At 46.4% G+C, this 14,417-nt stretch overlaps 2 protein-coding genes across 2 annotated transcripts in view; one reads left to right on the top strand and one right to left on the bottom strand.

Annotated features, from left to right (window-relative positions):
* The window catches only part of LOC121644134 (E3 ubiquitin-protein ligase TRIM63-like), a 34,485-nt gene extending 32,128 nt beyond the window's left edge, over window positions 1-2,357 (top strand). The window contains exons 7-9 of the mRNA XM_041991869.1: window positions 261-385; window positions 1,684-1,955; window positions 2,048-2,357. Of these exons, the coding sequence (XP_041847803.1) occupies window positions 261-385; window positions 1,684-1,955; window positions 2,048-2,125 (475 nt within the window). The 3' untranslated portion in view covers window positions 2,126-2,357. The remainder of the gene's footprint in view (window positions 1-260; window positions 386-1,683; window positions 1,956-2,047) is intronic.
* Window positions 2,358-5,619: 3,262 nt separating this feature from the next.
* LOC121645021 (corticoliberin-like) lies at window positions 5,620-10,493 on the bottom strand. Its single transcript, XM_041993293.1, has 3 exons — window positions 10,449-10,493; window positions 8,899-8,950; window positions 5,620-6,115 (listed from the first exon to the last, which is right to left on the bottom strand). Exons 1-3 carry the CDS (start codon window positions 10,491-10,493, stop codon window positions 5,673-5,675), a joined length of 540 nt encoding a protein of 179 aa, XP_041849227.1. The 3' UTR covers window positions 5,620-5,672.
* Window positions 10,494-14,417: the final 3,924 nt, after the last annotated feature.

Raw genomic sequence — 14,417 nt, 5'->3', positions numbered from 1 at the left:
TTGTTAATTTTCTTAAATCAGAGTGTTTCTGGCAGATGTGACCAGGCACATGGTCGCCTTCATGCTGGAGAAAAGTTGGACCTGAACTGAACCACCTCCCTACAGGCTGTTCATAGAACATGTCTCTGTATTACCTCACCTAGATTAGACATTTAGAAACAGAAAACCCAGGATTACTGTTTAGTCCGGGTACTGGAACCAGCTGAACCAGTAAACCCACTTTCTGGAAAACCCTCCTAACATTGTGTGCTCCTCTTCAGACTCGTAGAGGGCACCAACACGTCCCACCTGGATAAAGTCCAACAGGGTTATGAGAACATGGAGCACTTCACGGCCAGCTTTGGGTCCCAGAGGCGGGCACTGACCAGCATCGACTTCATCAAACGTAAACAACTTCCCTGACCAATCACAGATCAGAAATTGCTCACATGCGAAGGCTGTGTTCATGCTGCAGGTAAACATGAGACAGACACCACAGGTCTGTGTCGGGGAGGCGGGACGTTAATATGTAAACAACATTACATCATTTTGTTTGTAAACAGTGTTGTGGGCAGGGGTGGGTAGTAAGCAAGTTTTACTTTTTATTTTTCCTTCAGTCAATGAGCGATGGGAAACGCTGCTTGTACGCTGGACAGCACGATCCAAAGACAAATCCAGAGACTGGACCAGACACTGGTTCTGAGTAAAGAGTAGAGTGTTCAGGCTGGATGGAGGTCACGGTTACATGATAATGTGAACAACCACACACACGAAAAAAGAACTACCAGCCAAAAATCAGAAGTGATCATGGAGACCTGCAGAGTGAACGTAGCCAGTCATTAATCCGAGTTGTAGCTCCAGGACACAAAGACGATCAGCGGTTTTTGTCCTTTAGCTCCTCTCGCTGAGCTGCAGTTCGTACTAAACCATCAGCTTCTACATTCAGATGCTAACACGTTAGCGCAAGCTAATGTTCCAGCTTTTAGCTCTGTCCCAGTTCAGGGTCTGCACACTTCGAAATGTGGATTCATCGGCTACATTCGTCATCCTGGCACTAAGCACTGTCTCAATTCAGGATCCTCCGAATCCAGCCTACAAACAAAGGATGCTGGCGATGCATCCTTTGCAGCCTCTTTTCTCCCAGAATTCTTTGCACACGGGATGGTGCCGAATCAGCAACCAAGCTCAGAAGAGTCCTTTTTTTTTAAAACCACACTCTAATGGAAACGTAACTAAACAAAGTACATTAAAAATATGTCGAACGGTGGCATTAAAATTCTGTAATATTCGATATTCGTGGATCTTTTGCGGGATAATGAAGAATCTACCGACTGGTAAACATCAGAGACTCAGTTTGTTGTTTTTACTCGGTCGGTGTTAACGTTCACTATGGTGTCCGGATATGCAGTCATCTCAGAGGTTTGAGTGGTTGAACATCCTACGTTGCTGCTATGGGAAATTCTGGTTGGCTAGGTCGGCTGTCCCATTTCACGAACGTTAAGCGAACTTCGGAGCGTGCAGACTACGTAGGACGCTCAGTAGCCTATGTAGTCTGCACGCTCAGAATTGTGCAGACCCTGAATTGGGACACAGCTTATGAAAGTGTGTTAGCATGGAAAGCTAGACGTGGTAGCACTGAGCTGCTAGCATAAAGGAAACTTTATGCTAATGAGTTAGGAGTCACATCTTACTACTGTTTCTCAGTTGACGAAGATGATGAGGAGGATGAAGAAGAGGCGCAGCTTAAAGGGTCGACAGCAGGAAGTCACACTGAATCACAGGAGCATGTTGCACCTGCAGCAACTGAAGGACAACTGGCCAATCACCAACCTCCACTGTCACATGACCTCTCAGCCACACCTCCCCAGAGACCATCAGAAGCTCCGCCCACCCCACAGACAAGGCGCCACACCCCGTTGTCATTCAGCCATGCTCCGCCTTCTCTGCCCCTTCCAACCAACAGCCCCTCCCCTCAGGTATAAGAATGCACGCTGCATTTAGGTGCTGCAGGACATCTGAGTTCTCATAGTTGGTGTGGTCATGTGACTGTATTTTTCTTCTTCTTCAGTCAGATCAGCAGAATGAGTCCGAGGACAGAGACGGACCCAAACATGTCTTCTCCTTCAGCTGGCTCAACCAGAAATAAAACCAGAAGCTGACCTGAACCCGGACCTGGACCTGTACCTGGACCAGTCTGCCCCAGTCTCTCTTCTACAGATTTTACATTTAAATAACCTGTTTTGTTTTGTTGTTGTTTGTTTGTTTTTATGAGATAAATTGACATAATTTTCCTCTGACTGGACATCTGATGAAAGCTTTATTTAACGCTGTGACGTCTCATTTTGAAATAATTCAAACTTGTTTTCTCTCAAAATGTCAAATAAACGATTGTTTTATTGTTGTTGTTTACTGGTTATTTACAGGTTAAATTTAGCTTAGACCGTGTGGATGTGGACAAATGGGAAACACCTGAAAAAGAAAATGTCCTCTTACATCCTGGGCACGATGACACTTGTCCCCTCCTCGTCCTGTGAGGGATCCTGAGGAACAGGATGGATGGAGTCTTCCCCTGGCTGGAGTCTTTGTCTGGATGGGACTTGCCTGTTCAGGCATTACTATGTAAAATCAGCAATTTGCAAATTTAATAATAAAGAAAATTGTCAATTTTCAGCTGGAATCTATTTAGAATTAAAATTTGTATTAAATTTTCCTCTTGGCAAAGCAGCCAGACGCCCACCCTGCTGCAAGGCGCTGGACAGGACGAGGGAAATAAAAAATGATCCTTTGTCCTGGATGTTGGAGGCGGTCCCTGTTTGATTGACAGGCTGTATTCACAAACAGGAAGTTGTCGTTTATGGAGCAAAATCTTCATCACTGACTACAACAAATTTTCCTGGTGAGTTAGAGGGACCATTTTCTTTGGAGGAGGGATCTACAGGTGTTCTGCTCCGATCAACAAAGAAGAAAGATAGATTAGATTAGATTAGATTAGAAAGTTTATTTGAACATAATGAAAATATAAAAACAAAAAGAAAAATAAATATGACAAAAAAGAAAAAGAAAACAGAAAAAGTTTTAAGGAGTGGGTGGGTATAATCATATATAATCCAACAATCTGCAGATATTATACCATTTCAAAACCGCTACCAGGTACTACATAACCTTCTACAAACAATAGTACTAATAACAATATTCAGTCTGTACGATCAATATCTCCTCATAGAGCAGGTTTTTATCATGGAACTATAGAATAATAATAGTCCTGCTAACAACAATACAGTAATAATAATAATAGTGAAATCCATATAGTAATATTATCCTGATGATGTTACATCATTTAGAAGCAGTAATAATACTAACAATAATTCTAACAATAATGAAAAGAGAAATACTCCGTCTATATAACACTTCTTCATTCCAGACCATTTCTGTCCTGTTGGAGCACCGACTCTTTATATGGATGTAAGTATGTGGATGTGGACCCCGCCTGTGTTCTTCCTCCATCCTGGTCCACAGTTTGACCCTCAAACAGACACAGAAACTTTTCCTGCTGCTTCTCACCAAGTGCATTTAAATCCTGTGTTCCCTCGTAAACCATCCCTCCACCTCTCTGGCTGGAAAGGTTCTGGATATGGTGTGGTAATAAGTTCCTGCTAGCTTTAACAGAACCTGTGCTGTGTGATAATTAACCAGGTCCTGGACTTTTAGTAACTTGGATTGAATAAACAGAAAGTGTATGATCCAGATCACAGCTTCAACACGGACTGCCCTGTTTTCTAGTATTAATAGCGATTAAAGAGTATTTTATAATTGTTGTCCCAGACCTCTATACAGGACTCTGTATAGAGGATCATGGTCCCTGCAGCAGTCTCTTTACAGCCATCAGAAAGAAGCTGTCTTTGAGCAGCATGATTCTTCCAGAGAGAAGGCTGCTGAACGGGGTTTGTCCTGGACGGGTGAGATCATTCCATACAATCGTTTGGAGTAAATCTCCTCTCGACGTGGGAGTGGGGAGCCGATGACCCGCTGGAGTCAGGACTGGTCAGGACTCTCTATTGTGCACTGGTAAAAGTTTTGTAGCAGAAGTGGAGGGAGTTTGTTCCTCTTAGAAAGAAGAGACACTGCTGGACCTTTTTAATAAAGTGGGCGGTGTTTACCGTCCAGCCCAGCTTCTCTGAGATGTACAGTCCAAGAAACTTGAAGTTTGTGACCCGTTCCACTTCCTCCCCGTTGATGCATACGCTTGAGTGTGATGTGGTCCTCGTCCTCCTGAAGTCAATGATGATTTCTTTTGTTCTCTTTGTGTTGAGGTTGAAGTAGTTGTTGCTGCACCAGGCGGCCAGTGTTTGGACCTCCTCTCTGTGTGGTGCCTCATCATTGTTTATAATCAGCCCAACATCTGCAAATTTGATGGGTGTGTTAGAGTCATGGGTGGCAACGCAATCATGTGTGTCCAAGACTGGACTCAACACAGAGGTGAGGGGAGGAGCTGGCCTTGCAGGATGTTAGTGTAAACTTGGTCTGGTGTTCTACCCTTCCTTGTTTTAATGTCCACATTCTTGTAAAATCTGGGAGCACAGGCTTTAAATTGGTGTGATTAAAATCTCCAGCTACAATGAAGAAGCCCTCTGGGTGTTTGTTCTGCTCGGTCCTCTCCCCTAACGTCCCCTAACGTCCCCTAACTCCCCTAACTCCCCTAACTCCCCTAACGTCCCCTAACTCCCCCTAACTCCCCCTAACTCCGTCCAGCTTTTTGTGGTAATGAGCCAGTTTGGAAGGAGAAATGACAAATGTAGGTTAGTGGCTATAAAATGCGATCAGTACCTGTCTTCACCAACACCGTATTATTGCGGCTAAATATCCAACGCCAACTTGCTCAGCCGCAGCAGGCTAAACAGGGGAGTGAACCTGATGACGCGCACTACGTTCCTCATGTCTCACAATTGTTTATTCTTACTTTCACATAATCCATTATTATCCTCATTTACGTGAATACAAAACAATGCATATTCCATGGTTCTATGACTAACATCCTTTCTTACATCCTCTCGAACGCTTATGGGGTCAACAAACAATAACGCTCCCCGGCTCACCCCACCTCTACATCATCAAGAACCGACCAAGCGCCCAGGTGACAGCAATTATTTATCACCCCTTAAGACCCAAGTGCCACACCCACTTCCCAAACACCAATTAAGTGTGTACACATCAACAAAGTACAAACATGAAACGTGTTTATAGTTATGGCTCCTACACGTATCAATACCATCCCAGTCAGAACGGTTACAAGTCATTTCAGCTTCGACCAGAATAAAAACATCTTTATTATTACTTTTCATTTATTTAATAAACTAACAATGACAAAAATAGAAAGACTGTCAACAAGACTGTTTGTTTATTTGTTTGTTTCATTGTTTGTTTGTTTGTTTCTTTCTTTTTTCTTTCTTTCTTTCTTTCTTTCTTTCTTTCTTTCTTTCTTTGTTTTAGCGACTGTAAAGCAGCTGCAGGTGGAACACTGAGCAGCTCATAAACAACATGATCATTTTCTCTAAACATTTCACTTAACAAAAAATAAATAAACAAACAATAAACTTTCCATTTTTAATCTTTTATTTTTGCCCTCTTCCTGGAAGGTGAAAACTTCAAGGCCGTTGCTATGGCGTTGCTGCAGGACAAAGGTCACATGACAGTCTTCATTTTCCAAACGTGTCCATCATCCTGCGGTTGCTGTGGGCCTGCTGGGCCATCTGCTCGGCCCGGGCCATCTCCAGAACCTCCCTGAGGAGGTGAAACGTCAGGTCCAGAGAGAGGGGAGGCTCCTCAGATCTTCTCCCCTTCTGCCCCCCCTCATCCTCCTCATCTTGTTGCTTCTTCTCGGCCTGTAGGAGGCGCTGTGTGAGCAGCAGCAGAGCCCTGTTCACCGCTGAGGAGGAGGATGAAGAGGAGGGAAACTCTGGAGCAGCAGCTCCTCCACCAAGCTGGAGGGAGAACTCCTCCCCCAGGTGGAGGAGCAGCGGCCGAGGAAGGAGTACGTGGTGGCTGGAGACAGCCTCAACGGGTCGGCCGTCAGCAGGGAGGTGGAGGAAGAGACCGAGGAGGAAGAGGAGAACATTCATCTTCATCTCACCACCAGAATCTGAGGAAGAGGAGCAGAGGTCAGACTGAGGAGGAAGAGGAGCAGAGGACTGAGTGAAGAGGAAGAGGAGCAGAGAACTGAGTGAGGAGGAAGAGGAGCAGAGAACTGAGTGAAGAGGAAGAGGAGCTGAGGACTGAGTGAAGAGGAAGAGGAGCAGAGGACTGAGTGAAGAGGAAGAGGAGCAGAGGACTGAGTGAAGAGGAAGAGGAGCAAAGAACTGAGTGAGGAGGAAGAGGAGCAGAGGACTGAGTGAGGAGGAAGAGGAGCAGAGTACTGAGTGAAGAGGAAGAGGAGCAGAGGACTGAGTGAGGAGGAAGAGGAGCAGAGTACTGAGTGAAGAGGAAGAGGAGCAGAGGACTGAGTGAGGAGGAAGAGGAGCAGAGTACTGAGTGAAGAGGAAGAGGAGCAGAGGACTGAGTGAAGAGGAAGAGGAGCAGAGTACTGAGTGAAGAGGAAGAGGAGCAGAGGACTGAGTGAGGAGGAAGAGGAGCAGAGTACTGAGTGAAGAGGAAGAGGAGCAGAGGACTGAGTGAGGAGGAAGAGGAGCAGAGGACTGAGTGAAGAGGAAGAGGAGCAGAGGACTGAGTGAAGAGGAGCAGAGGACTGAGTGAAGAGGAAGAGGAGCAGAGGACTGAGTGAAGAGGAAGAGGAGCAGAGAACTGAGTGAGGAGGAAGAGGAGCAGAGGACTGAGTGAAGAGGAGCAGAGGACTGAGTGAAGAGGAAGAGGAGCAGAGGACTGAGTGAAGAGGAAGAGGAGCAGAGAACTGAGTGAGGAGGAAGAGGAGCAGAGGACTGAGTGAGGAGGAAGAGGAGCAGAGTACTGAGTGAAGAGGAAGAGGAGCAGAGGACTGAGTGAGGAGGAAGAGGAGCAGAGTACTGAGTGAAGAGGAAGAGGAGCAGAGGACTGAGTGAAGAGGAAGAGGAGCAGAGAACTGAGTGAGGAGGAAGAGGAGCAGAGGACTGAGTGAGGAGGAAGAGGAGCAGAGAACTGAGTGAAGAGGAAGAGGAGCTGAGGACTGAGTGAAGAGGAAGAGGAGCAGAGGACTGAGTGAAGAGGAAGAGGAGCAGAGGACTGAGTGAAGAGGAAGAGGAGCAAAGAACTGAGTGAAGAGGAAGAGGAGCAGAGAACTGAGTGAGGAGGAAGAGGAGCAGAGGACTGAGTGAAGAGGAAGAGGAGCTGAGCACTGAGTGAAGAGGAAGAGGAGCAGAGGACTGAGTGAAGAGGAAGAGGAGCAGAGAACTGAGTGAGGAGGAAGAGGAGCAGAGGACTGAGTGAAGAGGAAGAGGAGCAGAGGACTGAGTGAAGAGGAAGAGGAGCAGAGGACTGAGTGAAGAGGAAGAGGAGCAAAGAACTGAGTGAGGAGGAAGAGGAGCAGAGGACTGAGTGAAGAGGAAGAGGAGCTGAGCACTGAGTGAAGAGGAAGAGGAGCAGAGAACTGAGTGAGGAGGAAGAGGAGCAGAGAACTGAGTGAAGAGGAAGAGGAGCTGAGGACTGAGTGAAGAGGAAGAGGAGCAGAGGACTGAGTGAGGAGGAAGAGGAGCAGAGAACTGAGTGAAGAGGAAGAGGAGCAGAGGACTGAGTGAGGAGGAAGAGGAGCAGAGGACTGAGTGAAGAGGAAGAGGAGCAGAGGACTGAGTGAAGAGGAAGAGGAGCAGAGAACTGAGTGAAGAGGAAGAGGAGCAGAGAACTGAGTGAGGAGGAAGAGGAGCTGAGGACTGAGTGAAGAGGAAGAGGAGCAGAGGACTGAGTGAAGAGGAAGAGGAGCAGAGGACTGAGTGAGGAGGAAGAGGAGCTGAGGACTGAGGGAAGAGGAAGAGGAGCAGAGGACTGAGTGAAGAGGAAGAGGAGCAGAGGACTGAGTGAAGAGGAAGAGGAGCAGAGGACTGAGTGAAGAGGAAGAGGAGCAGAGGACTGAGTGAAGAGGAAGAGGAGCTGAGGACTGAGTGAAGAGGAAGAGGAGCAGAGTACTGAGTGAAGAGGAAGAGGAGCAGAGGACTGAGTGAAGAGGAAGAGGAGCAGAGGACTGAGTGAAGAGGAAGAGGAGCAGAGGACTGAGTGAAGAGGAAGAGGAGCAGAGGACTGAGTGAAGAGGAAGAGGAGCAGAGGACTGAGTGAAGAGGAAGAGGAGCAGAGGACTGAGTGAAGAGGAAGAGGAGCAGAGGACTGAGTGAGGAGGAAGAGGAGCAGAGGACTGAGTGAAGAGGAAGAGGAGCAGAGGACTGAGTGAAGAGGAAGAGGAGCAGAGGACTGAGTGAAGAGGAAGAGGAGCAGAGGACTGAGTGAGGAGGAAGAGGAGCAGAGGACTGAGTGAAGAGGAAGAGGAGCAGAGGACTGAGTGAAGAGGAAGAGGAGCAGAGGACTGAGTGAAGAGGAAGAGGAGCAGAGGACTGAGTGAAGAGGAAGAGGAGCAGAGGACTGAGTGAAGAGGAAGAGGAGCAGAGGACTGAGTGAAGAGGAAGAGGAGCAGAGGACTGAGTGAGGAGGAAGAGGAGCAGAGGACTGAGTGAAGAGGAAGAGGAGCAGAGGACTGAGTGAAGAGGAAGAGGAGCAGAGGACTGAGTGAAGAGGAAGAGGAGCAGAGGACTGAGTGAAGAGGAAGAGGAGCAGAGGACTGAGTGAGGAGGAAGAGGAGCAGAGGACTGAGTGAAGAGGAAGAGGAGCAGAGGACTGAGTGAATGAGTCACATCAACCAATATGATCATCAAAGTTGATGATAATGATGAAGATTATAATGATAATGGTGAGTTGTTGATGATGATGATGAAGATGTTTGTTTCCTACCTGCTTGTGTGAAGTGAGGCTGCGTCTCCTCAGGTGAGCTGAAACCTTTTGACTGCTTGCTGTTTTATACCACAGAGAGAGGAAGAGGCGTCAGAGCGAGGATGATGATGATGATGATGTGACCTTTTAGTGGACTGAGTGGGTAATCTTCATCTGCAGCAGTGAGAAGAACCTCTGTGACAGCTAACTACCACCATCATCATCACCACTATCACCACCACAATCATCACCCCCATCATTACCACCATCACCACCGTCATCATCACCACCATCACCACCACCGTCATCATCACCACCATCACCAGCGTCATCATGACCACCATCATCACCACCACCACCATCACCACCGTCATCATCACCACCATCACCACCACCGTCATCATCACCACCATCACCACCACCGTCATCATGACCACCATCATCACCACCACCACCATCACCACCGTCATCATCACCACCATCACCACCGTCATCATCACCACCATCATCACCACCATCACCACCGTCATCATCACCACCATCATCACCACCGTCATCACCACCATCATCGCCACCGTCACCACCATGATCATCGCCATCATCATCACCACCGTCACCACCACCATCACCACCGTCATCACCACCACCATCACCACCGTCATCATCACCACCATCACCACCGTCATTATCACCACAATCACCAGCGTCATCATCACCACCATCACCACCACCATCACCGGCGTCATCATCACCACCATCACCACCACCATCACCGGCGTCATCATCACCACCATCACCACCACCATCACCACCGTCATCATCACCACCATCACCACCGTCATCATCACCACCATCACCACCACCATCACCACCACCATCATCACCACCGTCATCACCACCATCATCGCCACCGTCACCACCATGATCATCGCCATCATCATCACCACCATCACCACCGTCATCATCACCACCATCATCACCACTATCACCACCGTCATCATCATCACCATCACCACCGTCATCATCACCACCATCACCACCGTCATCATCACCACCAACACCACCACCATCACCACCACCATCACCACCGTCATCATCACCACCATCACCACCGTCATCATCACCACCATCATCACCACCATCACTACCACCATCACCACCATCATCATCACCACCATCACCACCGTCATCATCACCACCATCATCACCACCATCACCACCGTCATCATCATCACCATCACCACCGTCATCATCACCACCATCACCACCGTCATCATCACCACCATCATCACCACCATCATCATCACCACCGTCATCACCACCATCATCGCCACCGTCATCATCACCACCATCATCACCATGATCATCATCACCGTCACCACCATCATCATCATCACGATCATCACCATGATCATCACCACCGTCACCACCATCATCACCATGATCATCATCACCGTCACCACCATCATCATCACCACCATCATCATCATCACCCCCATCATCATCACCACCATCATCACCTCCATCATCATCACCACCATCATCACCTCCATCATCACCACCATCATCATCGCCATCATCATCACCACCGTCACCACCATCATCACCACAATCATCATCACCGCCATCATCACCATCATCACCACCATCATCATCACCATCATTGCCATCACCACCATCATCACCACCATCATCACCATCATCACCACAGTCATCTCCACTGTTATCACCCCCATCATCGCCACCATCATCACCACCGTCATCACCCCATCATCGCCACCATCATCACCACCGTCATCACCCCCATCATCACCACCATCATCACCACCATCACCACCACCATCATCACCACAATCATCACTACCATCATCATCATCACCATGATCATCACCACCATCATCAACGCCATCATCATCACCACTATCATCACCGCCATCAACATCATCACCACCATCACCACCATCATGACCGCCATCATCATCATCACCACCGTCACCACCATCATCACCACCATCATCATCACCACCGTCATCGCCATCACCACCATCATCACCGCCATCATCACCACCGTCATCGCCATCACCACCATCATCACCATCATCATCACCACCATCATCACCACTGTCATCATCACCGTCATCACCACCGTCATCACCCCCATCATCACCCCCATCATCACCCCCATCACCACCCCCATCACCACCAACATCATCACCCCCATCACCACCATCATCACCCCATCACCACCACCATCATCACAATAGATTAAACAGATGTATTGGGTTAATTACTGGACTCCCTGCAGATGGATCAGGGTAATTACTGGACTCCCTGTAATAACAAGGAAACTTGGTTTATCAGAGATGTTCAAGTACAGTCTGGTTTATGAAACACAAAGAAACATGAATCCTGCAGCAAAGGTTTGGTTTGTTTAAAGGTCGATGTGTCTCCACAAGAAACAGCTGTCAACGGAGTGACTTTTTACCAGGATCTGTGAACTCTGAGCTTTCAGAGAGGAAAACAAACAGCAAGCATTTGCGTCTCTTTAAGAAACAACAAGCACTGATTTCAATCAGGGTTGGAACAGTCAGTTAGGTAAGTTTACCGCTTGAGTTTCTGTCTTGGTTTCGGGTTATTGTTTACATTGCTGGTGTGGGGCTCTGTCGTTAGCACCTTCTCTCTACAACCAGTTGAGGCTGTGACGCGGGTCACACCCACTGTGTACTGCTCAGGCAAAGCAGATAGAGGTGGTGATTTTGAGGGAAATCTTGTATAAAAGAGAGAATTTGTTTAACTGTAGCAGAACAAGCACTGATTTCAATCAGAGTTGGTTCATGGTTTCTCCTACCACTGCTATGCAGAAGACACTCAGCTTTTCCTTTCTTTCATCAGTAGCTAGACTCTTCTCCTCTGTTGTTCCCCGGTGGTGGAACCATCTACCAAGTTCCGTCCGATCCGCAGAGTCCTTATCCACTTTTAAAAGCAAGCTAAAGACTCAGTAGTTTAAGGAGCATTTCCACACTTAGCTTAACTCTTCTACTCAGAATGAGTTAGAAAGATTTGTCCAGATCTTTGGCTCAACCAAGTACTGAAGAAGCTGCTGCACTTATGCCCAAGATGATGTTGTTTGATGAAATCATGATTGTGTATTTAAACAAAATGACTTACAAAAAAAAAACAAAAAAAAAAACAAAATAACAAAAAATGATATGCACTGCCTCTAGCTCTACATGCAGCACCTGGTCCACGTGGACTCCAGCAGTCTGACTACCACTTAATGACGACGTCCATCTTGTTTAAATTCATGCTTGTGTTGTTCGTACTCTCAGATGTAAGTCACTTTGGATAAAAGCGTCTGCTAAATGACTGTAGAATAGAATAGAATAGAATAGAATAGTAGAACAACCATGTGATGACATTCTTCCCTTTCTGGCGTACATGGAAACGTCTTGCTCCGCTGGGACAAGTGTGCTGTGACTTTTGGCGAAGTTTCATCACAGTGTTTAGCAAAACATCACAAAACATGCTGAAATTTGTCCCACTGAAAAGGATGGATTCTAACTAAATGAGAAAAACCAAACCCGTTGGAGCCCTTTAACTCAGCCATACATTCACACTCAATAGGGCCCGTTGTTTATGATGTCCCATCATCTGTAACAGGAGAGAAATCAGTGTGTTAAAGCTGTACAACTGAACTGTGGCTGAGATCTCCCCTAACGAAAGTTAATTCATCCTGTCTCTTGTCTGAGCGTCCTCCAGCCAGTAAAAGTCAGTAAAAGTCAGTAAAAGTCAGGCAGTATGGACTGTTTATTGGCTTTATCCTTCTGAAAACTGTATTTATTTATTGATGTGCTGTGTTATGATGTAAATGTAATCCTAAAGGACCATAATACTTCACATAGTTAATTCTTCTGTGTTGAAACCATGATAATCACACAGCCACAGCTATGAGTAGGAAGAATAGTGAAAGCTTCGTTTGCATGATTTTATTGCTACAACAACAAAGCCTTTTAAAATGATTTTACACCGCGGTAAAAGTGGGTTGTGAAAGCAAGTAAGTGCTAGTCGTTGCATCGTGTATTGTCCTTCATTTATATACAGTGTTACACAGTATGCTTGGTATATTGTAATAATGTTTTGTCTGTTGTTATGTTTATGTCTTTATGTTTCTTTTGATCCCCCCTGCAAACGAGATGTTACATCTCAAGGGGTTTTCCATAATAAATTAAATTGAAGTGAATTTTACTATCCAGTCCGATTCAATCACAGCCAACAACTACTGCAAATATAATACTAAACAGTAAAAAGTAAATATACTATAAAATGCAATAAAAGAAATAAAAAGTAGTAAAAAGACTAGTAACAGTAACTTACAATAAAACAATAAAAGAGAATAAAATAAGACATGAAAAAAGTAAACAACTGAAGCTGTGTTAAAGGCCAATGAAAAAAGGTTCATCTTGAGAGGATTTAAAACCAGAAAGAGACCCGGCCTGTCTAAGGTGCAGGGGCGGTGCATTCCAGAACAACTGAAAAGGAGCAGACCCCTCTGGATTTTATCTTAGATTTAGGGACCACTAGCAGGAAGTGATCTGCCGACCTGAGAGGGCGTGCAGGGTGTAGGACTGCAGCATGCTGTGGGACGAGGCCATGTTGACATCTAAAAACAAATAAAAGGATTTTAAAATCAGTACGGAACAGAACCGCTAGCCAGTGTAAAGACTTTAAAACCGGAGTGACACTCCTGTTTTTTGGTCCCAGTTAGAAGCCGAGCTGCAGCGTTCTGAACAAGCTGCAGTCGGACTAAAGTTGACTGACTGAGCCCAACAGTAATATCGGCGGTTTGTAATGAAAGCTTGAATTAAAATCTCAATCATGACGACAAACAAACAGCTTGGCTTTGGACAGTTGTCAAAGCTGAAAGAAGCTGGATTTCACGACAGCGCTAATCTGTGCGTCAAAGTCCTTCACGCCAAGGTTGGTAACTGTAGGCCTGAGATACTGACGCAAGTATCCCAGGTCTAGGCAGGCTGAGGAAACATCCTTCAGGTTTAACGTCATTAAAATGAAGAAAATTTAAAGACAACCAGGCTTTAACTTCTTCAGTACAGGATAAAAGTAGTTTTATGTAGTAAGCTTTACTTTGCTTCAGTGGCAGATATATCTGGTTGTCATCAGCATAAAAATGAAAAGCAATGCCAAGCTTACGAAGAACTGACCCAAGTTGGTGGAGGTAAAGAGAGAAGAGGAGAGGCCCAAGAATAGAACCTTGGGGTTCTCCACAAGTAAGAGGCGCTGTGGATGATTCAGCACCCGATACGGACCCAAAAAGTTTGGTCCATCAGGTAAGACCTGAGCCACTGCAAGGCACATCCCTGAACTCCCACCAGTTCTCCAGACCAGACAGGAGTGGTCCACGGTGCCAAAGGCTGCTGTTAAGTCCAACAAGTGGAGAAACAATCTAATGACGTCTGACAGAGAAACTTAAGATGACAACAGAGTGCATCAACATCATTATCACAATACTTGCCGCCCGAATG

This window comes from Melanotaenia boesemani, chromosome 8 (genome assembly GCF_017639745.1).
Source record: "Melanotaenia boesemani isolate fMelBoe1 chromosome 8, fMelBoe1.pri, whole genome shotgun sequence".
NCBI classification, from domain to species: Eukaryota; Metazoa; Chordata; class Actinopteri; order Atheriniformes; family Melanotaeniidae; genus Melanotaenia; species Melanotaenia boesemani.
The sequence above is the reverse complement of the archived record's forward strand: the minus strand, read 5'-3'. Positions and strand labels throughout refer to the sequence as shown.

What these genes read in the sequence shown, in the direction of transcription:
- LOC121645021 (XM_041993293.1), bottom strand. Translation starts at nt 10,493, where the DNA reads ATGATTGTGGTGATGATGGTGGTGACGGTGGTGATGATGATGGCG. An exon ending in CGGTGGTGATGATGATGGCG is followed by an intron (nt 8,951 to 10,448) that starts ATGATGATGGTG and finishes AACAGCAAGCAG; the next exon opens with TCAAAAGGTTTCAGCTCACC. An exon ending in GCCTCACTTCACACAAGCAG is followed by an intron (nt 6,116 to 8,898) that starts GTAGGAAACAAA and finishes CCTCTTCCTCAG; the next exon opens with ATTCTGGTGGTGAGATGAAG.